This window comes from Haemorhous mexicanus, chromosome 5 (assembly GCF_027477595.1).
Source record: "Haemorhous mexicanus isolate bHaeMex1 chromosome 5, bHaeMex1.pri, whole genome shotgun sequence".
Lineage (NCBI taxonomy): Eukaryota > Metazoa > Chordata > Aves > Passeriformes > Fringillidae > Haemorhous > Haemorhous mexicanus.
This window is the reverse complement of record NC_082345.1, coordinates 719,253-742,890: the sequence shown is the minus strand read 5'-3', so window position 1 is coordinate 742,890 and position 23,638 is coordinate 719,253. Positions and strand designations below refer to the sequence as shown.

At 47.1% G+C, this 23,638-nt stretch overlaps 1 protein-coding gene across 1 annotated transcript in view; it reads left to right on the top strand.

Moving 5' to 3' along the window:
* SOX5 (SRY-box transcription factor 5) overlaps nucleotides 1–23,407 on the top strand; it is a 297,551-nt gene extending 274,144 nt beyond the window's left edge. Inside the window, 5 exon segments of the mRNA XM_059847991.1 lie at nucleotides 7,575–7,683; nucleotides 8,533–8,576; nucleotides 8,578–8,707; nucleotides 13,560–13,776; nucleotides 17,956–23,407. Coding sequence (XP_059703974.1) covers nucleotides 7,575–7,683; nucleotides 8,533–8,576; nucleotides 8,578–8,707; nucleotides 13,560–13,776; nucleotides 17,956–18,259 — 804 coding nt within the window. The 3' untranslated portion in view covers nucleotides 18,260–23,407.
* Nucleotides 23,408–23,638: the final 231 nt, after the last annotated feature.

The window sequence follows — 23,638 nt, the reverse complement described above, 5'->3', positions numbered from 1 at the left end:
GGTTCTCAGCCAGCAGGAACTCTTGGGTGGGGATTGCAGTCCTCTCTGTTCGTGCTCTCAGCACGGAGTTTGCAGGTGTGTCACAAGCCAGGCAGGTATGGTGTCATCACCCACCCATCACCAGGATGTCAGACTTCAGTCAGCAGCCCCAGCAGGGTCAGGCATGGCCAAGGAGCCCTGTTCAACAGGGCTGCTGCACCCACTGCCATTCCTCCTGAAACTTTGCACAAATGTAACTTAAAAAACACAGGGCAGGCTTGCACGCTGCAAAGATCAAAATTGGTTTTGCCCAACACAAAGCAATGAACATTTTGATTTACTTCACCTGAAAGTTTACCCACTTATTATCTGTCCCCCCCTTCCCCTCCTCCTTTTTTATTTTTTTCTTTTTTTTTTTTTTTTTTTTTTTTTTGCCATTTGCTTTGTGGAGCTTGTGTATATTTATATTTACAGCCTCTGCATTTAATGGCCACATGCCTTGTTTTCACAGATGGCCAGTGGAAGAACTCCCCTCCCCCTGTTCCTTTAGCAGAGCCTGCCTTTGGTTTTGCTGCTTTTGTCACAGTGCCACTACTCTCAGTTAGCAAGTGCCTACGCATGGGAGGGAGAGATTCTGCAGGGAGGGCTCTTTCTTCCCCCAAAGATTTTAGCTCTTCATTTTAAAACTCTGCTTTTCTTCCCCTCCTGATTGACCATCACTTATTAAATGCCCAGATCCATTTCTCAAAGAGGAGCTGTGGATATTTATGGGTGCCCTCAGTGCCTTGTGGTGGCAGGGATGCACGGGCAGGGTTGGCTGATGAAAAACAAAGGCTGCAGAGGGAGGGATGGGCTGTGCCCCTGGATGTGTGTGTGACAGTCCAGCTGGGGCTCAGGAGAGCAGCAGCAGAGAGGCAGGGGAGAGCCCTGGGCCCAGGTAGGTGCTGAATGGGAATTCAGACCTGGTTCAGTCCTAGGGACAGAGGTTGGGAACATTCACAGCCCAGTGTGGGTCAGGGAGGACTGCAGCTGTTTGTGCTCTTGGGGAGGTTTTATGAAACCCAATAAAGATGGATCAGCTTCCTCCTGAAGGTAAAACCATACAAGTGATGTGGAGTCCTTGTTTTCACTCTGGAGCTTTTGGAGTCCTTGGGCTTAAGTTCTAAGCTGTGCCCCACAGCCACGAGATGCTATTACTTCCTGAGGTTTTTTATTATTTTTATGTGATCACATGTCTCAAGTCACTGGGGCTTTCAGCACATTCATGGTCTCAGCATCAGTGCAGGACCTGTCTCCAGTGTCATGGAGGCTGGGCCTGCTTCTTCTGTGAGCTGTGTCCATTTGGGCTCCTGAGGGCTCAGCCTGAGCTGTTCAGCAGGGCTGGAGGAAGGGTGGGCAGAGGGGCAGCAGCCTTCATCACCTGAGTCCCTTCATCATTTGAATTCCTTCTAGGGAAGAATGGGGAAGGAGTGCTCTGTGCTGGCTGTCTTGCTGCTGTGCACTTGAGTCACCCATTGTTATTACACAGTTGCCAGGAGAGCAGAGTCTGTGTTCTTGCTTTCTCTTTGCATGCATGCAGACCCTCCTTCCCAGGAAGTCCTGTGTGGGTTGTGATTTTCCCCTGGTTTCATTTTGGTGTGCCCCTGTCCCCAGGTGACGTTTCCTTCCCAGGCTGATCAGCTGTCCCAGCTTTCTGACGGGCTGGGCAGCCCCTGATTAAAATTGCCAGGGCACATTTCATCCAGAGACCTCAGAACTCCTCACAGTGGTGGGAAAGCATCACTGTCTCCATCCTGTGGAGTTCAGGAAATGAAGGTGCAGTGGCTGAACAGTCCACAGGGAGTTACAGCCCAAGGAGCAGTCTGGATGAGAAACTGGGTCATGGAACTCTTAACCTATTTGCAGTCAGCAGATTACAGCTGGATCTGACGAGGTCAGTGCCTCTGCCCGTGCTCTAACAACTTTCCTGAGAAGGAAACAGCCTCTCAGCCTTCTGCTTTCATTCCTTTTCCTTTTTATTCCTTCTTCAGAATCCTGGGCTGGGCCAGTCCTGTGTGCATTTTCATGTGAAAGTCCTGACTTGCTGTGTCCCTCAGAGAGCATGACGAGGGAAAAGCAGGACCTCAGTGTCCTCTGGAACTGCTGCTTCCCATCCCTTTGTTTCCAAGCCAAATAATGCACTTTATGAATGAAGTCATTCTTTCATTCTTTCTCAAACAAAGAATTAATAAAAGAAAAAACAAATCACAAAAAAACCACCTTAGGGGCCTGACCCTTGCCAGGTTATTGAGGATTTCCTCTTTTTATTTCAGTGGGCTCTGTCATGCCTTCAGTGCTTCTAAGGAGACTGACTTGAGAGCCCCCAGAACCTGAAGCCCTGTGCCACAACAGACAGCAGGGAGAAATGGCTGTGTGAGTTCCAGCAGATTCTCTCTGGGAATTGGAGTTTGTTCCTGAGAGAGCAGTCATGAAATCTCTGGGTCTTCATGGTCATCCCGATCTGTTCCCAGTAACTGCCCACGAGGAAGCTCTGTGCTGTGCCTGGGGGCACCTGCTGTGGGTTGCAGAGCAGGGGCAGTGATTTCTGGGCACTCCTGAAGCAGTGTGGGGTTTACAAGTGCTGTAAACCAAAGGTGTGGTCCCAACTGATGGAGCCCCAACTTAGACTGCAGGTCATAATTTTGAAAGGAGTACCATAAAATCAGGAAGAGCCACAGATAAAGACTGTTCTGTTATTTTCTTGTTTCTAATGCTGCTTTTAGATTCTGTGGGTGGATTATTCCATGAAAAATAGAGATCTTGGATAAGCAAGATTGAAAGAGCTGAGGGGGTGGTGAATGCATTGTTTCTTCATACTCAACTTTGATGCAACAACAAAAAATCTCCCAAATGATAACTTGCTATGACATTCTAAATAATCTTTCATCTTCTTTGGTGGTCCTCAGAGTTTATATAATTGGAAGGCTAAACCCCTTCTTTGTTGTTTCTTGCATTTTCATTACTACAGTAGAAGACTATAAAATTGTGCAGCCAGGAGGGGTTTGACAATTACTGAGTCAACATTTGAAAGTCTCACTCTATTTTATCATTTATGCATGTGCCTTTTATGAGTTTTACAGCCCTGCAGGCGTTGCTTAAGCAAGGTCCCTTGCAGTGGTGGATCTATAACTGCTTTTCTTTATTTTACTTTCCTTGGTACCATGTGCTATCAGCAAGAGTCACAATTCCACTCTCAGAAAGAAATTACAGGCTAGAGATGGGAATTTTTGGGGAAGATTCAGGAGTGCTAATTTCAGTTTCTAAAACATTTATCAGCCTTACTAAGGAACCTTTGGCAAGTCCCACAATGTGTGACTCAGTTTCCCTCCTGGTAAGCAGGTAATAATCCTGCCTTTCTTTGTGAAATGTTGTGGGTACTTCAGTGCTGAGTGAAGAACACTTGGTGACACAGAAAAACCCAAATCCAAGTCAAAGATCCCTCTGAAAACAGCTGGCAGCTCTCTTGCAGCAGTTAGAGGTGTGGCAGGATCTGGGCCACGGCAGGGCTTGGGCAGGGGGCACAGTGCCTGCTTTGGACAGCCTGGCATTCATGGGCAGGAGCAGAGCCTGCACTGCCAGCAGTCCATCCTGTGCAGAGTCTGGGCACAGCTCTCACTGCTGCCAGCTGTTCCCTGGGATGGAGCTGAGGGGTGCTCCCAGTGCCCCCATGAGGGACGCTCCCTGAGCCCCCCTGGGATGGAGCTGAGGGATTCTCCCAGTGCCCCCTGAGCCCCCTGGGGTGGAGCTGAGGGATGGTCCCAGTGCCCCCTGAGCCCCCTGGGATGGAGCTGAGGAGTGGTCCCAGTGCCCCCTGAGCCCCCTGGGGTGGAGCTGAGGGATGGTCCCAGTGCCCCCTGAACCCCTGGGATGGAGCTGAGGAGTGGTCCCAGTGCCCCCTGAGCCCCCTGGGGTGGAGCTGAGGGATGGTCCCAGTGCCCCCTGAACCCCTGGGATGGAGCTGAGGGATGGTCCCAGTGCCCCCTGAACCCCTGGGATGGAGCTGAGGGATGCTCCCAATGCCCCCTGAGCCCCCTGGGATGGAGCTGAGGGGTGGTCCCAGTGCCCCCATGAGGGATGGTCCCTGAGCCCCCTGGGATGGAGGTCAGGGATGCTCCCAGTGCCCCCTGAACCCCTGGGATGGAGGTCAGGGATGCTCCCAGTGCCCCCTGAACCCCTGGGATGGAGGTCAGGGATGCTCCCAGTGCCCCTGAACCCCTGGGATGGAGGTCAGGGATGCTCCCAGTGCCCCCTGAGCCCTGGTGCCCTGAGCAGTGCTGGGGGAGCAGGGAGGGCAGGAGGCAAAGCCAGCAGGATGTTTTTGTTTCTCAGACCTTCCAAGGGCTTGCTTCACTTTCATCTAGTAGTGGGAGGAGTTCTGGCAAACAGGATCAGGCTGTTCTACATATGTTTTGACTCTTCTTGTTTTATGTCTCTTCTATGAAAGAGACTGCAACCAAGTTCTTGTCATTTTTAGATCAATGTTTGGTTAAACTACGACAGCTATCCATGACAGAGAGCCAAGTAACTTTTGCAGCTGACCACAAAACGGAGTCTGACTTGTGGTGCTTAGTCATTTCTTATATTTTTTTTTTACATGACACACTCCGTGTGTGTGTGTGTGTGTGTGTGTGTTTTTGTTCTTTTAAATATAATTAGAGCATTTCTAGGAGTTGTGGTACAGCTCAGTCTTCTGTGGCAGGTTAATTTCTTTGATTAATAAAGTCTTAGAAACTTCTCATCACATTGTGGCTGTTGATGAAACCTCTCTGGTTAGACTTTGAACAATTGGGCTGTTTTGGCATTGAATGCTCTCTTCAGTATTATCTTTTCTGCTTTACCCATTAGAGTTTTAAATGATCCAGTCAACAGAGCTCTTGCTGGCTCTCCAGAGAGTCTCTCCTATAATCCAATAGAAATGATGACTGGGAACCCCTTCATAAAGAAATAAAATCCTGATAAAATGTCTTTCAGCCTGCTGAGGTCTGATACAAAATTCAGAAATTTGGAATCCCTTCATGTTTAGCAAGGGATGGCTGTGTTTCTTCTCCTGGAAGGGCAGGAGTGCTCCTCGCTGTTGGTTTTTGCTGCTTTGTGCTGATTTTTAGAATTGCTTGTCTCACAAGCTGAGTCAGGCCCTGACCAGGGAGCCAGAGCTGGGCTAGGTCAGGCTCTGACCAAGGAGCCAGAGCTGGGCTAGGTCAGGCTCTGACCAAGGAGCCAGAGCTGGGCTAGGTCAGGCTCTGACCAAGGAGCCAGGGCTGGGCTAGGTCAGGCTCTCACCAAGGTCAGGCTCTGACCAGGAGCAGGAGCTGGGCTAGGTCAAGCTCTGATCTAGCTCAGGCTCTCCAGGAGCAGGAGCTGGGCTAGGTCAGGCTGTGATCTAGCTCAGGCTTTGACCAGGGAGCCAGAGCTGGGCTAGGTCAGGCTCTGATCTAGCTCAGGCTCTGACCAGGAGCAGGAGCTGGGCTAGGTCAAGCTCTGATCTAGCTCAGGCTCTCCAGGAGCATGCCTGGGCTGTGCCTTGCAGGAGCGTTGCAGAGTGTCCCCTGAGCTGGGGACTGTCAGGTGGTGTCCCCAGAGTGTGCTGAGGCTGGGACTGCCTCCAAAGCTGCATTTCCTGCCTGAAGAAGAAGGTTCAGCCCATGCCCTGTGCACTCTCAGCTCCGTTTTACCAAGAGGTGCCTCAAAAAAAGTCTGCAGCAGAGTAACTCCCCTCCCCCATAATACAGCAACAAGAGAAAATGTTCTTTTATTCTAGCTTGGTGCCAGTGTTTTAAAATTATTCCTGACATTTTAATTCCTGATATGAAAATTTTTGAACTCTAGCATTATGAAGTTGACAGTAAATAGATTTTTTTTTTCCTGAGGAAAAACTGTTGACTTCCATTATATATCTGCAATCAATTTGGAAGAAATACAAAGTCACCTTAGTCCTGACTTTTTGACTTCTGACACGCTGCTTTGGAAATGAGAGCTGAGTTAAAAACAGTGGATCAAGGAGTTTGGTGACACTAAATGCCTGACTGGTTCAGGTGCTTATTTGAAGGTTCTCCAAGCTTTCTGGGTGTGCTGTGCCTGGCAGTGTTATGGAAACCCTTTTCCTTGGGTAGGCTGAGCCTGCTGCATGGGCTTTTCCTGCAAAAACCAAGAGGGTGACTCCTTGCATGCTTTCCATGCTGAAGTGTCAGGGGTAGACAAAGCAGCAGGAGTGTGAAAGGGATTCACAGTGAAAATGGATGTGAGGAATAGGAAAGCTAACCTCATGTTCCCTAAACTCTGCAGGTACAAAGTGGAGCAGATTAGCCTTGGTTCTAACTCTTCCTGAGGAACTCTTCTTGCAGTGGCTTACATGAATTGGAGCCCTTCTTTGAATTGCAGATGCAGGGACATCACTTTGCAGAAAGCATTTCTGTATTTGCATTGTTCTCCTTTCTGTTTTCCTGTGTAACACATCCCAGTGACATTATTAGGCTACATGAAACAGTTGCCATGTGGAAACTGAAAGTTTTTTTAGTTTATTGATCTTTTACAGCCAACAGGAGTAGAACAGAGAAAGGAAAGAGAAATCTTTTCTTTCAGGAAGAAGCTCAAAAGAATTTTTTCGACTGGAGCCACTTCATTATCACGCCACATCATTTCATTTTCTTAGCTGTGCAAAAGGCACAGTGCCTGAGATTTTGAAATGTTAGTATTGCTTCCCTGAAAGACTTATTTTTAAATGTATGATTGTCAGGAAGAAAGAGTGCTCCTGAGCAGAAGCCATTGGGAAAACAAAAACAGCTGGAAAATGGAACACCTTTGTGTTTGTAAAGTCAAGCAGCTCTGGGGGAAGCGAGGTGTTTTGGAGAGGACGTTGGAATGAATTGCCCCAGCACACTGTTCTGGCAGCCTTTAGGCAGATTAATTGGAGCACAGAGCAGCCTGCTGCAATCCAGGGTTCACAGTCAGTGCTGACCAGAGGAGTGATGGACGGGGTGTTGGTAGGGCTGGACAAGAACACAAACTGCTGCCCAGGGATCGTGCTTCGTGCAGGCTGAACCTTCCCAAGGTCTGAGTCACTTTGAACTGCAGGGAGATTTTTCTTGCCCTATGGCTGCTTCCTAAAATACTGCCTTAAAAAAAAAAAAAGCAGAGCAAAGCCATCCACGTCTCTGCACTTGGATTGCAGGCCAGAAATAGAGTGCTACAGTAAATGCACTGCAAAAGAGCATGTGTCACCTGAACTTCAGGCCAGCTCTGCAGGAACACAGACAGCTGAAGTGTTCTTCAGATGTGCAGCCAGTTCTAGCATGCCTAGCTGAGCCAATCTTTTCGACACTGTGGAGTTTGCTTGTCACTAGCTAATGAGCAAGTTTGGAAAAGGACTTGATGGTAGAGTCTGTAACCCTGTCTCTTCCAGAAAAAGCATTGTTATTTATTCTTCAATACATGGCTCAGTAAACTCTTGTGTAGAGTTATCTAGCTTCCCTGAAAAAACTCCTAAATAATGTACAAACTTTGGAGTTACAATATTTAATTATTTTCCTGATCCACATCCTGTCATCCTGCCCATATAGGACAAAACAACACTGGAGACCCTGACCCAGCAGCTGGCAGTAAAGCAGAGTGAAGATGGGAAGTTCAGCCACGCAATGATGGATTTCAACATGAGTGGAGATTCTGATGGTCAGTACCAATGGCTTTTCCTGAATTCCAGGTTTGTGTGTGTGTGTCAATGGGATCTGAGGGAGAATCCAGTGCTTTGGAGGCCCATGAGGAGTACGAGCTGGTAGCAATAAGTGAAACAAGGCAGGAGGAAGAGATTCATCGTGGGGTGTTTTAAGTCTGGAGATGATTTTTAACCTTCCCTCTGTCCACTGAAGGTCTCAAGATGGGACCAAAAATGTATTTCTGATAATAAAAGGGACTAAAGGAGGCAAATGTATGTGGGGTAGGTGAGATCCCACAGGGAAGGCATGAAGTGTAGACCTGATCCTCCATTAGTGCTGTGTGCTTTATCTGTGGGGGCTTTATTGGTTTGATGAAGTGAGCACAATGTTTATTTGTTTCTCTGCTATTGCATATATTGTTAAGGAGACGTAAGCACAAAAACAGGCGAGAATGCAAATATTCATTTGCTAGTTAGAGAATTGTTTAAGAAGAAATGCCCAATATTGCCATCTATCACACCCTTTCTGTCACAGAAAGGTGACATAGTATCACCAGCATTCTGTAAGCAAGAAAGGATGAAAATAAAAAGTAAAGCTGCATTGATAAGTATGTATTTGGTTTATGTAATTCAGCAGTAGAAGATGGCTCAGAAAAGCTGTGCAACACTTTGTATTTGAAAGCAATGAGCACTCCCTGTCAGGTGTGTGCTACTGCATGACCAGAATGACTGAACCGGGCAGTACTCAGTGTATTAGCCACTGCCTGCTGGGCGTGCTGGCTCACGGAGCGTGCAGCTGGCAGCTGGCTGCTGCTGGCAGAGGAGCTGTGCTGCAGCAGAGTGGAGCCCTGTGCCTTGCCTTGCAGGAAGCGCGGGGGTCTCGGAGTCGCGGATCTACCGGGAGTCGCGCGGGGCGCGGCAGCAACGAGCCGCACATCAAGCGCCCCATGAACGCCTTCATGGTGTGGGCCAAGGACGAGCGCAGGAAGATCCTGCAGGCCTTCCCCGACATGCACAACTCCAACATCAGCAAGATCCTAGGTAAGAGCGGGCTGGAGAAGGTTCTGGCCGAGTCCCGCCGAGGCCTGACGGAACAGAATGGTTTCTTTCTCTCTTGCCCTCTGTCACTGCGGCCAGAGCAGCGAGGGGAGGCTCCCCTGTGCTGCCCAGCAGTGTGCATTACCCACAGCCTGAAATCCTCTTTGTAGTTACTGAGATTGTGCTGGCGGTTGTGCCGTGCACAGAGGAGAGGTGGAGTAGCCTGTAGTTCCTGGGTTTTCCTTTTTAGACATGGGGGTTACGTTTCTCCTTTTCCAGAGATCACAAACTTCACCAGACTGCCAGAGCTTCTCCACTAGATGGACAGAGGCTTAGCCAGTTCATCTGTCAGTTCCCTCAGGTCCTGCTCATGCATCTCAGCAGGTCCCACGGATTTGTGCCCCTTCAGGTTCTTGAACCAGATCTTCTCCTACAGTGGGTGGTTCTTCATTCTTTGTACATCGAAAAGAATTTTTAAAAAACCCTGATTTCCATATTTCCTGCTCTTCCCATCCTGATCAATATTTGTCATGAGCATCATCTGCTGAATCTCATGCCAAATTCTTCCAACTGGTCAGTGTTTGCTCAGATTCTCAGGACCATGTTGTGTCCAAAGTTACTCCTCTGTGCTGTGCTGAATGATGCAGCAGGTGACTGAGGCTCACTGAGGCCAGTGAATTACTTCTCAGCAGAAAAATAATACATCTGTGACCAAATTAGAGATGTTGTATTTTTACAAATAAAGACAGCTAGAGCACCTAGGCATCCCTCAGGCCAGTGGCTAAGCAGGGAACGTGTTTACCTGTGCCACAGATCTCAGTGGCTTTGCAGGCTGCTCAGGAGATGAGTGCAGTTCCACTGGCAGCATTAACCAGCTGCAGGGCTGGTAAATAAGCCAGCTTTAGACTGGTCAGAGGTTCGAGGCTTCCCTTGATTAGAGTGGTTTTATGAAAAGTTAGCAGGGGCCATGTGGAAACGAGATAAATTGGTTGGAGAAGCAAGATGTATTGCCACGGATGGCAGACGTGGTGATGTTAACCCATGATTTAAAGGGTGGTACGAGATGATTAGATTAGTTATGGGAACAGGATTAGAAGGCTAAATTGGTTCTGTTGATGGCAATAGAACCCTATAGTGGTTAAGAGTGATTACACTGGTCAGAGGTGTATGATGTGATTAGCTGGGGGACAGGGCAGTAATAGTTTTGGTCTGTTTCTAAATTGAGAGTAGACCTGGTTAAACCTGTTTTTAGGTAATCAGCCTCAGAAATCTACAAGATCATTCTGAATGGCCCTTTTCATATAGAAAGTACAAAGAGAGCTTGATGTTTTCCCTCTTAACTGATTGTTTTGGATAACAACCTCCGACAGCACGCTGCTAATTCATTCTGCTTAAAACAGGCACTTGAGCTGGGCTGACATTTTATGCAGTCTCTGGGGATCCTGGTTGACATTTTAAAGGGCTTCTAAGCATTTTATAATACCCTAAAATCTGGTTTTAATAAGCCATTCTGCTGAAATTGTTAACATAAGGAATCACCTTTTACTATTTGGCGCTAGATCAGGGAGATATGGAGACATCTTTTTCTGATTAGATATACAGTAGTTGGAGTAAAATGTGCAAATTCATTACAGATCCTGTTGAGGTGACAGACAGTATAGCTGACTCCAAACTCTCTGTTTTGCTGCCAGATATGGGGAAAAGCAAGGTCTGAGACAGTGAAAGATGATGTTTCTATTTCTTTACAGCATCACATTTGATTTTTTTTCTCATTCTACGTGTGCAATAGAGAGGGATGTCCTGGCATCTTCCTTCTTGACAGAAACATTACAAAGTTCTTCCCTCAGCTGCAAAAGGCCAGGCTTTTGAAGCCAGCAGGGAGCTGTCTGTTAACTGGCACAGGGTGACCAATTAGAGCTCACAGTTCAGCCAGGTATTAGAGTCTCCTTATTAGAAAGCCACAATTTCTCCTTCCCATTTTCCCAGCAGCACTGCTACAGTTGAGGTCACAGAGCTTGTTGTCACACAGAGTAACTTAGCTAGAGTTCTACCAATCGAGGGTCATTTTTTTAGTAAAATGAGGGGAGGTGCCCTTCCCAGCACTAGAATTCTCTAGGGATTATGTTTGACACTGTGGTATTATGTTTTGAGCATAAAAATGAGATACACGGATTTGTCACTAAATTCATCTGTGCATACGTTTGTCATCCATCTGTTCATTGCAACTTAAACTTGTGGATAAAGGTTTTTTTAGTAAATTGTTAAAAGAGTGCTAAACTGGGACTGCTGGACCCTGTCAATTTAATAATGCATTGTTTAGATATTTCAGTAAATATTTTAATTAATTTCACTGAGAAATCTACGTAAAGATTTTAGTGGAAAAACGAAGTTAATTACTAGCTTCAGAAATTCTCTTGGAATGTATATGTGTGTTTATCTGAATGTGTACACATACCTATACATTATACAAGGGTTTGTCTAGATGAGAATGTTTTTAAACATAAAATCAGCCTGATGCAGGTGCTCAGATTGAAAAATGTCAGTCTAATGCACTGAAAGGTAGAGAACATTGCAAACAGCTGAAAATTCTTGTCAGAGGAACTTGGCTTCAAGTGAGCAGTGAGCAGAGCTCTGAACCTTGCACACATGTGCCTGGAGCACAAGTGTCTGGGCAGGGGTGAGGGCATCTCTCCTCTGCCCTGGACTCAAAGATTGGCCCTCTCCAGATGTGCTGCCAGTCACACACAGCTGTGTGGGCACAGCCCTGGCTGCCCTGGCTCAGCTGAGGGGCAGGAGCTGTGCTTGGTGCTGCAAAGCCTTTGAATTTGGGGTTTTTTTCCTAAGTGCTTTGGCCACCACATCAAGGAGAGCTGTGCTGGAATCCTGCTTGTGGTTTTGCATGCATCCAGGGAGGGGAAGGGGCTCCTGTTCCATGGTCAAGCAGAAAAGCCCTGCATGCCTGTCCCACTGGAAGCTTTCCCACACAGATGGTGAGCAGGGAGCTCACTCAGGTTCTGTGCAGTGTTGTGACAGTCACTGTGTCATTCATCCCCAAGTCCAGGAGGAAAGTCAGTGTCATTTTTCCAGCCACTCTCTTTGCCAGGAAAAGCTGGGAATCATTTCTGTGCAGGAGCCCAAGCAGCTGAGCAGGATTCTGGTCCCAGGGGTGCTGCCCTGTGTAGCACAGAGCCCTGGCACCAGTGCCCAGGCACAGACACTTCCTCTGGGTGCCATTAGAGGGGACGTGCAGCAGTTTCAGTCCAGACCCTAACAGGCACTTCTGGTGCTGGGCCTAAGCTAATATCAGTGTCATTAAACTCCTTCCCATTCCAGGACTAGCTGGGGATCTCTGTATGCTGTAAAGAGGATGAAAAGAGATGGGTCTGAGTTCAAAGCAGTGAGAAGGGCGTGCCCACTGCCCCTTCTCAGGACAAAGACATCAGTGTTCATACATTGCTCATCTCTGGATGTGAGGGCAGCTGCTGCCAGCCCTTCTCTCTGGAAGCCCAGACTGCAGCATGGAGTGAAGATTCAATGGGGAAAATGGTGTCAATAATCAGAAGGGGCCTTTCTAGAGGGAGTGAAAGTGTTTTCTTTCCTGGGGAAAGGATAACTGTGCTCCCTCCACTGCAAGTCTTGGGGGCACAGTGGGATAAGACCAGCCTGAGGAGTAGCATGAGCTGACCATAAAAATGAGGAACAAGAGGAAGTCAAGTATGACATATGGCATTATGAACCCATTACACTGAGAAACTATTCAAACATTTTTCCAGTGGGAAAAACTTGACTATTTTCCAATAAAGTTTTCTTTTTAGGCCACAGGTTTCACAGCTTGAAGTATTCCTGTTATATGAAATGTATCTTACCCTGAAGCACTTCTATATTTAATGGAAAAATAAAATGGGGCAACTGATTCAAGAACTTTCACTTCCTGCTCCCATATTATATCCTTTAAGAAATATTAGTTTATAACTTTCAGCAGGCAGTTGAAAACAATTCTGAAGTCTTTACTATGTCTCAGATGTCCAGGTTAGCACAGTCAGCAAACAGGGCTGCCAGCAATGAAGCCATAGTGCAGCTCCTGGGAGAGAAGGGCCAGTAGCCCAGTGCTTTTCCCTTCATGACACAGTAAATTCTTTCAGCTGGGGCTGGCAGTGTTTCCCAGCACTTGGTCCTGGAGTTAAAACCCCAGTGACACATGTGGGATAGTTTATAGCTTGCAGGGGCAGTGCTTTAGGGTCTTTGCAGGCTGCTGGGCCTGACTGCAGAGCATTTACAGTCAGCTCCTCTCCCGACCACCAGCCTGGGAGCCAGGAGGAGCCAGTGTTTGTCAGAAGGATTAGGCTGTGGACTTGTGCCTATCCAGACCTGATGCCTTGATCCAGCTGTGGGTCACAGACAGCAGCCCATGGAGTGGAGCTTTCCATGAACAGGAGCTGTGAACAGGCACGTGGCCAGGGGAAATGTGGGGCCACAGCAGAGCAGGCTCTGTGTCCATCCCTCCAAAATACACTGCCTTGTTTCCTGGAACAGTGTCAGGGGTTGCCTGTTGTCAGGATCGTGGTTTTACTGCCCACCTGAAAGGCTTTGTAAGGTAGATAAATCTCAGTAAAATATTGGGTCAGAATTTCCAGTGCCACCTCTCTCTGCATCTTGGCCGTCCCCAGGAGGTTTATGAGTCAAAAACAAACCAGAGCAGAACCCTGCCTGGAAGCTCTGACAGATTCCCAGCCCAAAGCCAAATGCCTTGGGTGTCTTCTTCTGGGCGACCCACTTGTTTTCCTGCCTGGCAGCGGCAGGGGATGAGTGCATCTCATCTCCTTTTTTATCTCCTTTTTCTGTGTTCTGGTGGCAGGATCTCGCTGGAAAGCTATGACAAACCTAGAGAAGCAGCCATACTACGAGGAGCAGGCCCGGCTGAGCAAGCAGCACCTGGAGAAGTACCCAGACTACAAGTACAAGCCCCGGCCCAAGCGCACGTGCCTGGTGGACGGCAAGAAGCTGCGCATCGGCGAGTACAAGGCCATCATGCGCAACCGGCGCCAGGAGATGAGGCAGTACTTCAACGTCGGGTAGGGCCCTCATTCCACCCCAAAACTGACACCACGCCCTCATTCCACCCCAAAACTGACACCACGCCCTCATTCCACCCCAAAAACTAACACCACGCCCTCATTCCACCCCAAAACTGACACCACGCCCTCATTCCACCCCAAAACTAACACCACGCCCTCATTCCACCCCAAAACTGACACCACGCCCTCATTCCACCCCAAAACTGACACCACGGCCTCATTCCACCCCAAAACTGACACCACGGCCTCATTCCACCCCAAAACTAACACTACGCCCTCATTCCACCCCAAAACTGACACCACGGCCTCATTCCACCCCAAAACTAACACCACGCCCTCATTCCACCCCAAAACTGACAAAACCAGGGGGAAATCTTCATTCTTTACCGCAGTTTACTGGGGAGAGCGTTCGGTGTTGCTGACAGAAAGTGAGAGCTGTACTGCACTGCACAGTGTTCCAGAGGAGGCTGGGCAGCTCTAGGAACCTTTTTGCTGGCTCTGTTTTACACTCACCACCTCAGCCACCTGTCCCATTTCCACTCTGATCATGGGCAAAAAGGCTTTAGGATTTTCTAATGACACTTATTTCTATAAAATAGAAAAGCCTTGCAACTATTATGAGGCCTCAGAGAGAGTATCTGAAGGAATCTGTGGTAGTGCCTCGGGATCCAAAAGCCAAAAAAGAAGTTTGCATTCAGTAGGATCTGTGGCAAGTGGTCTGCAAAAGGACTGCTGAGCACACTGAACTTGGGCTGGAATAGGGACATGGCTCAGTTGATTGATGCCAAGCTGTATTCCCATCATGTCTGCGATGTTCATTTGTCCTTCCAGGGAGTGTCTTACAGTCCAGCAAGTTAAATGCTTCCTGTTCAGCAGAAATTTTAAGGCCAGTTCTGATAAACAGCTAATAGATCAGTTTGATATGATTAGAATAAAATATGCCTAGAAAACTAGCATATATTTTCCTTCTCCAGATATTCCTTGGTGTTGGTTACGGCAGATCAAAAAGAATCCAAAGTAATCAAATATTCCACAATATTTCTGTATTCACATGAGAAAATTAAAAGCTACACTGGGATCCTAAAAAAAAAGCAAAACCAGCAGCAGGAGCGACCCCCTGAAATAATGGAATTTGTGTTCTGTTTCATCTGAGTTTGGAATCCTTTCAGTATTAACTGGGGTGCACATCTCTTCAGTTAATGGCTGGAAGTAGCAGTAAAGGAGAGAGCATCTATCCAGTGGCTGTTCAGTGTCAGCAGCCTGTGCTTTAAACAGCTACAGTGTGCATTGTTAGAATAAGCTGCTCAGCAGAGAAATTTGAGCTGCTTAACCCTGTGGTGCTGGCAGGTCCAGTGATCCCAGTGGTAAGCACTGAAACAAACACAGGGAAGTCAGCCAACATTTGGCATCAAGAGATTAAAAAAGAGGAGGGGGCTTTATGGAAAAGAATAGGTGGCAACAGAGCCCCCCAAACGCTGCTTATCTGGTTAACATGCATGCCTCATCATGGGGAAAAATTAACCTTGTAACATTCTGCCTGCAGAAATTCAGCTTTCCAAACAGGGCTGACATTGAAATCAAGGCATTTCGGGAGGTAATTTGCACTGGGGCAGAGCCCAGGGTGAAATCTTGCTGGAAGCAGCTGTCAGAGTGGCCCGTGGCTGCAGGCAGCAGTCACAGCCCTGCCCTCCTGGCTTGGGTGCCCCATCTGCTGCATCCCCCAGCACAGCTCTTTTAGTGCCAGCCTCCCAAACACCAGCCCAGCTCCTGCCTGGGCACCTCAGCAAGTGCTTGGTTCAGCAGGGGCTGTGGCTGTGCTGGAGCCATCCCAGTGGGAAGGGGTGGGAATTTTTTAATGGTCCCTATTTCAGTGTCCTCGTGTTCAGTGGTAGCGTGTCAGGCATGGCCTGCTGAGAGCCCTCATACTTTAGTGTCTGAGGACTGCTGCAAGATCCTCTAGGCTGGACATCCCACAGAGGTGGAAACATTCTGTTCTTAAATTACTTAATATTTGAAAAGCACTCTGAAAAGCACCATTTAAGTGCAAAGTGTTCCTATTGTTAAATATTAAAACCAGGTTAAGTGTGCTGAATCTTGTTGCAGGGATGCTGACTCCAGAAAACAAAAGCCTTCCTCCTGAATTAAGAATAAAATGCAAATTAGATCTGCTCCCTACTTTAAGAGCTGTATCTTCAGCTGAGACAGCTTGGGTTGTTTCAGAAACGTGGAAAGAGGGGCTCTGTGGAGGGAGGCCTTGCTTGGATGGCAGGCAGGAAGTATCTGAAAATGCAGCAAGCAATTCCAAAGGAGTATAAAGCTGCTTGGCAGAGGAGAGCCTTTCAGGATCACTGTACTATGTGAGGCTTACTGTGCAGCCAGGGCACAGGCAGGCAGGGGAACAGGGAAGGGTTTCATTCTTAATTAAGAATGTTCATCTCAAGAGACTCTGCCCTGTCTCCTGTGGCAAGGCTTTTCAGTGCAGATGGACACACTGCTGATGACATTACAATGTGCAGCATGTACTGAACAGAATTACTGCAATGGAATTACTTCATGCAGGAAGGCAACAAAAGCAGCATGAATTTTAAACCTCTGGGCTTGTCGGGACTCTGAGGCTTCTCAGGGAAACAAACACTGGTATAACACAGCTAGTGTTCTTGATGCTAAGGCAATTTCTGTGCCCTGGAATAATTCTTCTTTCATTACTGCAGACAGGTTTCCAAGGCTTAGACGCTGTGTAAAGGCATCCTGTAGTAGGAAATTTTCTCAAATGCTCGTGTTGTTTCCTAGTTTTTTATTTATTTTCCAGTAATGCCCGCTTCCCTTCTAAGTCTGCCTTTTCCCAGTTTTAGCCACCTTCCTTCAGAGAGTCTGCTTCTCACAAGGGCTGCTCCCTGTGGAAACTCTCACCTTCCTTTAGTGACCCATCCTGTAGGCTCATCCTGGCCCAGAAAGCCCCCTGTTCCCTCCCTGGTAATGAGCAGCTCCCTGAAGGAATGTGGAGTGAGCGCTGTCTCTGCTTTCTCCTCATCCAGAGGCATTTTCCTGCAGCACCTTCCCAGTCCTGTGCAGTCTGCCCAGACCTTGCTGCCTCTCTCCTGTTGGCAGGGTATGTCTGGTTACTGTGACTCTAGTGCCCACTCCTAAGAGCAGGCTGGACAGGAAGCTTTTCAAAATATTCGGGTTTTAAGTTGGACCACAGCTGGCAAGCATGTTTACTTTTGGGTGGCACCAAGCTGATGCAGAAAAGACATTTCCCCCACAAGCAGGCCAGCTGAAGCTGTGGAGCCCAGGTACAGCTAGAGATGCTTTCAGAGGTGGGGTTTTGTCAGTGGAATTGATTTGGGTTCATTTTGGAGCTCAGGTACAGCTAGAGATGCTTTCAGAGGTGGGGTTTTGTCAGTGGAATTGATTTGGGTTCATTTTGGAGCTCAGGTACAGCTAGAGATGCTTTCAGAGGTGGGGTTTTCTATCAGTGGAGTTGATCTGGTTTGTTTGTGGAGCATGGCTCAGTGAGTTTTGGATGCTGGTGCAAGAATTCCTGTTCCTGCCCAAGAGTTTCTGCCATTGAGCTCGCCCTCCTTGTGTTCCAACCCCCTGCACTCTTTCCTGTTGTTTTGGTTTTTTTAAGGTTTTTTTTTATGTTTTTTGATGTTTATAGTTTTGTAACAAATTTTTTTTATGTACTTAATGTAAATAATTTATTGTTTTGTATTTTTTCATGGAGGAGGGGAAATTCAGTGGATTGTTGGTTAGTGTCATTGGAGAGGTGGCACTGTCACTCTTTAATTTACTGCCGCTTTTGGAAATCCGTAAATATTGGAGTGAGAAATTAAACTTCCTTCTTTTTTACCTTAGGAAGTTGCAAGTTCAGGTCGGTTTATTTCATATCTCCTAACAGTGCTCTCCTCCCGGCAGGCAACAGGCGCAGCTGCCGCTGTGAGGTACTTAATGTAAATAATTATTGTTTTGTGGTTTTTTTATGGAGGAGGAGAAATCTGATGGATTGTTGGTTAGTTTAGTGTCATTGGAGAGGTGTCCTTTTTTAATTTACTGCCACTTTTGGAAATCCATAAATACTGGAGCCAGAAATGAAGCTTCCTCCTGTTTCACCCTGGAAAGGTGCACGTGCAGGTAGTTTTGTGGCGCGTCCTCTCACAGCTGTCTCTCCCGCAGGCAACAGGCGCAGCTGCCGCTGGCCACGGCGGGCGTGGTGTACCCGGGAGCCATCGCCATGGCGGGCATGCCCTCGCCCCACCTGCCCTCGGAGCACTCGAGCGTGTCCAGCAGCCCCGAGCCCGGCCTGCCCGCGCTGCCCGGCGCCTACGGGCCCAAGGGCGACGAGCCGCTCGTCAAGGAGGAGCTGCAGCCCGACGAGGCCAACGGCGACGTCTACGACGACTACGACGAGGAGGAGGAGGACCCCGATGCAGACTATGGCAGTGACAGTGAAAACCACATGGCGGGCCAGGCCAACTGATCGGGGCCGCCGCTCGCACGCGGGACTTCGAGGAGGAAAGGAAACAGATCGATCAATAAAGCCCCAGCTGGTTGATCCTTGCCAGTGGCCAAGCACATTAACTTTCTCATACACTGACTGTTACTTTAACTGTTAGTCTTAACTAGTTGGGACATCAGCTGACTAATAGACATCAGCCTGCAACAGAAGACAAAAGGCTCAGAAGAAAGGAAACAAAGACGACGACGACAACAACAGAATGATATAAGCTATGGGTAAAATAATGCCAGTAATTCAGCTGCTATACCCAAGCACTGAAGTCTTACCCGTTGACCTTTTATTATTATTATTTTTTTTTCAAATAAACTTTATGGCTGTTTGTTCTACAATGTTCTAGAAATTCTCACTCAGGTACACAGTGCCAACAAGTGGCTTGTGAATGTGTTTTGTTGTTTTGTGCTACAGTTTAAAGAGAAATAATTTTTTTTTTTTTTGGTAATGCACCTGACAGGAAAAAAAAAGATAAAATTCCTTTTAACCCCCTCTGTCTCTTCCTCCTCTTCCTCTTCTTCCTCTTCCTCCTCCTCCTCTCCCTGTCAAATCTGGGTCAGAAGTGTGTGTGTGTGCGTGCCTGTGCGCGTGGCTGGCAAGGAAGGAAGTGGGGAGTCTTTCTGTTAACCCCAACGAGCATTTCCTTTCAAGAGAGGACTTCTCTTCATCAGTTGCACACCATACTGAGTCTTTGAGCAAGTGCCAAATTTGTACTAAAGCGCTGAACTAGTCCAATTTGCTTTTTTTAGGTTGGTCTCTTCTTGTTTTGTTTTCCTTTGGCTTTTCATTTGCTTCTTGCTCTGTCTTAAGTTAGGACAGTGTTATATCTTAGACAATCCCTTGAAGAACCTGATATACCAGCAGCTGGTGAGATTAGACATATATTTTTGCTTTTGCTTTTGCTTTTTAAAGGAAACTGTAGGTGCTGTTCTCAGGTGAAAAAAAAAAAAAGAGAGAGAGACATAAGAAATTTAGAGAAAAAATATTTTATGGTCTTGGATTTTCATGTGTGCGTGTTTATGGTACTAATAAGAATAATCTTGGACTATTGTGAGCAAAAAGCATGTTCCAGAATGAAGTCCTGCACCCTCCAAGGGACTTGGTCTGTAAGAAACCTTTACTTTTAGTTTGCACTTCAAGTGGCAGCATCAACACCATCAAAGGCTTGTCCAGAATGGGGTTTGTTCTGCACGGGACACAGCAACTGGAAATGTTACCAAGTGCTGAGCTTAATTAAGGTGCCCCCAACCAGGCCCAGTTCTGATGAACTCCTCCCTTCAGGGTGGCTGAGTTCTGATTTCTGATTCAAAAGGCAATTTTTTTTCCCACTGACTTCTTTCACCAGTGGGGCGTTTGTGTGGGAAGGCAGGCTGATGGCTGTGAGGAGATTCCCAAATTCCAGCTGGGGTTACAGGAGCCCAGAGCGGTGCAGTGCTGAGCTTCCCTCGCTGCTGCCTCTCCCAGCTGATCATCCTCACAGCTAACCATTCTCTGTGCTAGACCATTCCCAGCCTTGCTGGGGAGCTCTCCCATTGCCTGGGCAGCTCTGCCTTCCTCGGGCAGCCCAGCGAGAGGAGGGCTCTGGGAGCTGCCCCGTGCCCTGCAGAGGAAGGACTTGGCATCGTGCTGAGGCAGCCCCTTCCTCTGAATTCTTTCTTCAGCTGAGGATGCCAACTTTGTGTTGCTTCCCAGTGAGTTCCTGTCCCCTTGGGAGCTGCACTGCTGTTGTTATCCCCTCTAAGTTGTGAAGGTAGCCCTCAGCCCTCAGTGGCAGTGAGATCCCAGGCCAGCACTCACAGAACCCTGCTCAGCCCTGCCTGGCAGCCCTGATTGTGCAAGCAGTCCCTCCAGCAGGCAAATTCAGCCCTTGGTGCCAGGTGCAGGACCATGACCAGGACAGGTGGCAGGGGGAATGCCTTTCTTTGCCTCTGGAAATCCCACTTGAAGTGTAACCTGACCTCTGCAGACCTCGTGCAAAGCAAAAAGCAAATGCCATCCAACACTTAGGACAATACTCCCATGATTGGGCACGTGACAGTTGCACCCTGCTACATCTCCTTTCTTTTTCTCTGTTCTCCCCATTTGGATTTCCACCTCTGCTTTGAAAAATTCTTTTCTATTTTCTCTCTCTCAGAAGATTTGCTCTGAAATTATGCTTGGAGTAGCTGATCATATCCTCCGTGTCAGAGAGGGTTCTTTTTTGTTTGTATTTTATGACTGTGTTGGGGTTTTTCTTTCAGTTGAACTGCCTCTTCTTGCTAGTGTTGAATGGTAATTATAATAATAATAATAATGGTCAGCTGTTCCCAGATTAGTAAATTATGTATAATTTATTTACACCCCCCCCCTTTTTTAACTTTATTTTATTCTGTTCTAATTTGGCAGTGCAGCAAATGAAGCTGTTAGGCTATTTAAAATGGATACCCCTCCCCACCTTACCTTTTTATATATATATAAATATATATATATATACATATGAAAACAAATCGCTTCTTCTGCTCACACCATTTCTCTTTCTTTTATTTTAATTTTGGCCCCAGCCATGTCAACTTCTGATGTTTATTATGATGGAGTGAATTAATGGGAGTGTTGTTTTCAATCTTAATTAACTTCTGCTCTCTCATCACTCATTTTAGTTATTTAATTACACCAGTCATCTAGAGCCAATTTTTTTGAAGCACTCTGTTTGGATAAGAAGGAAGAAAAAAGAAATAGACAATTGTTTTTATATCATTACTATGTACAATGTGAAAACAGATATTTGCTCCTTTTTATTTTATTTTTTTTAAACTTTCAAATTTGTTCCCTGTCTTTGTGAACAAATTACTTCTGACTCTTGTGGGTTCACCTCACATTTGCTGGATGCTTGATCTCCACCACAGCTGAGAGACTCTGGTTTAATTGTGCCACTCTGGCCCACCAGGATACTTTGTTTTAGCTCCAGGTAGGTGCCAGGGGGCTTGGAGCTGGCACAGCTCGCTGGGAAGGGGCCCTTGGGCTTCAGTGGGACCAAGCTCCAGCCTGAATCCCCTGGGGGAGCCTGGGGGGCACCAGGGGTGGGCACTGCCTGCTGTGCCCAGCCTGCTGTGCCCAGCCTGGTGTGCCCAGCCTGGTGTCCCTAGGCTCTAAGGATGGCAGTGCCTGCTGTCCCCAGCCTGGTGTCCCCATCCTGGTGTCCCTGGCACAGGGGGTCAGACAAAGCCCTCCCAGCTGCCCCCTGCCCCAGGCAGGGTGACAGCTCCATGCAGGTTCCCTTGAGGCTGTGCCCAGCCTGCCCTTCCCTGGGGCTGAGGGAACGGGCTGCTGTGGCACTGTCCCCCTCCTCCACCTTGGGGAGTCTGAAACTGATGCAGAAATGTTGAAAAGGAAAAAAAAAAAGAGGCCAAAAGATGAAGACACAAATTTTTCAAAGATGGCTCTGGGGTTCCAAACCAGCAAAATGCTTCATGCCCATGCTAATGTTTGCTGAGGTCCGAGGATGAGCACCCACATATCCTTCAGCAGCTGAAGACCAGATTTGAAAATAGGGTACTGTTTGTCCCTCTTGAGTTTTCTGGGGAAAGAAAACCTAAAAAACAAAAAAGCAAAATATGCATTTATAAAAATTATCTTCTTGTCTTGTTCCTTTTTTTTTTTTTTTCCTGGGCTCTGTGCCCCGGCGCAGGTAGAAAAACCAGGTTAGAAGGGATCAGGATTTATTGACCTCGCAGCTCCTGGAGGCCCTGATGCCAGGGTGGGCTCTGCTCCTCTCTTCCCTGGAAGCTGGCGAGGCAGGATGCTCCTGGGGGCTGCCTGGGGGGGTCAGGCACCTCCTCCTGAATGGGGGAAGGCACCATGCATCTTGGGAGCTTGGGAAGGAGCATCTCCAGCAGTGGGGAAAAGGGGAAAAGAAAGGAAAAAAACTGAGGCACTTGCTTCTAAGCTCAATTAAATAACACAGAGTATATCCTTTTTTCCATTTATTCATGCCTTATATTAGTAAAATAGGATTTTTAAGTGCATTTAACATCTTTATCTAACCGTTCCGCTGTATTAATCAGGCCCCCAGAAAAGAACACTAGCTATTATTATAGCATTTAATTAGTTTTGTAACCAAATCCTCTTATTATGAATGCACATGGAAGAAATTCTTTCTTCGAAGACATTATTTCAAAGATTTGGTTACTGCAGTAGACTGCCTTTAATTAAATCATTTTTTAGAAAGGAAATTGTCTTTAACCTTTTTACAGCACATTTTCAGAGCTTTTTCTTTTTAATCCAAAGAGCTGAGCTGTTATTGTCCCCGAAGAAGCCTCTGACATCCCGTTTGTAACATCAGCAGTAATTACACTCCGTGGAAGTGTAGGTCTGAGCAGGAATCCCTCTGCTGCCAGGAGAGGCAGCTGTGGGGCAGCAGGGCAGGTGTGTGGCACAGGAACCTTCTTTGTCTGACCACTTCTGGTGGGACCATCCCTCCGTTCTGCAGAGAACTCTGTCCTCCACCCGAGTGGATTCAGTGTATCCTCAATTCACAGGGCATGGGCTGTCTGTTTAGCTTGGTTTATATTTACATTTTTTCGACTTTATCTTAACTTGTCAGTTTCCCAGATTGAAGAACGTGTCAAGTTCGTTTTTTCTACTGACTGATTTCTCTACTCCCCAGTGTTTTTTGTCACTGGTTTGCTGAAACAGTATTTATATAGCTCCATTGGCTCTAAAGCTCTTACTCCTTCTAACGTTTTGGATTTTACAAGTGAAATGAAAATAGAAAAGAAATAGAGACAATCAAATGCCTGGAGCTTAAAACAAAGTATGTGCAACCTACCATCTCACTTGAAATTTAATAAAAGAAATAATTATGTAAATATAACATAGAGTTATAGATTTATATTTTGTTCATAACACATAGTGTAATATAAGTTGTATATTTTCATGTTTTGGTTTTATGTTATCATTCATGCCACAATAAATGAAAAAAAACAGGAGTTGATGTACTCTTTAAAAAAAATACGATGTGGATTGCCACCATCCTGGGTTTTTGGTTTTGGTTTTTGGGTTTTTTGTTTCTTTTGCATTCCCCTTTTTCAGTATTACTGCCCTGCAAGGCACCAATAAAACAGCAAATGTGTTCTTTACCTATCCTGTGGTCTGTTTCCCACTTCTTACAGCCAAGGCCGTGCTGGCCAACCTTCCTGCCAAGAGAGCACCACACCTGGGCTGCAGCAGCAGAAAATAAAATGAGGTTTAGGCTCAGCTTACCAGCCTGCTCCAAGACTGAAGATTTTCCTCAAAGCACAGGACAGAAATCACCCACCTTTCAATCCCAGGTGTCAGAGCAGAGCAGGGGCAGGTCCTGAGCAGAGTGCCAGG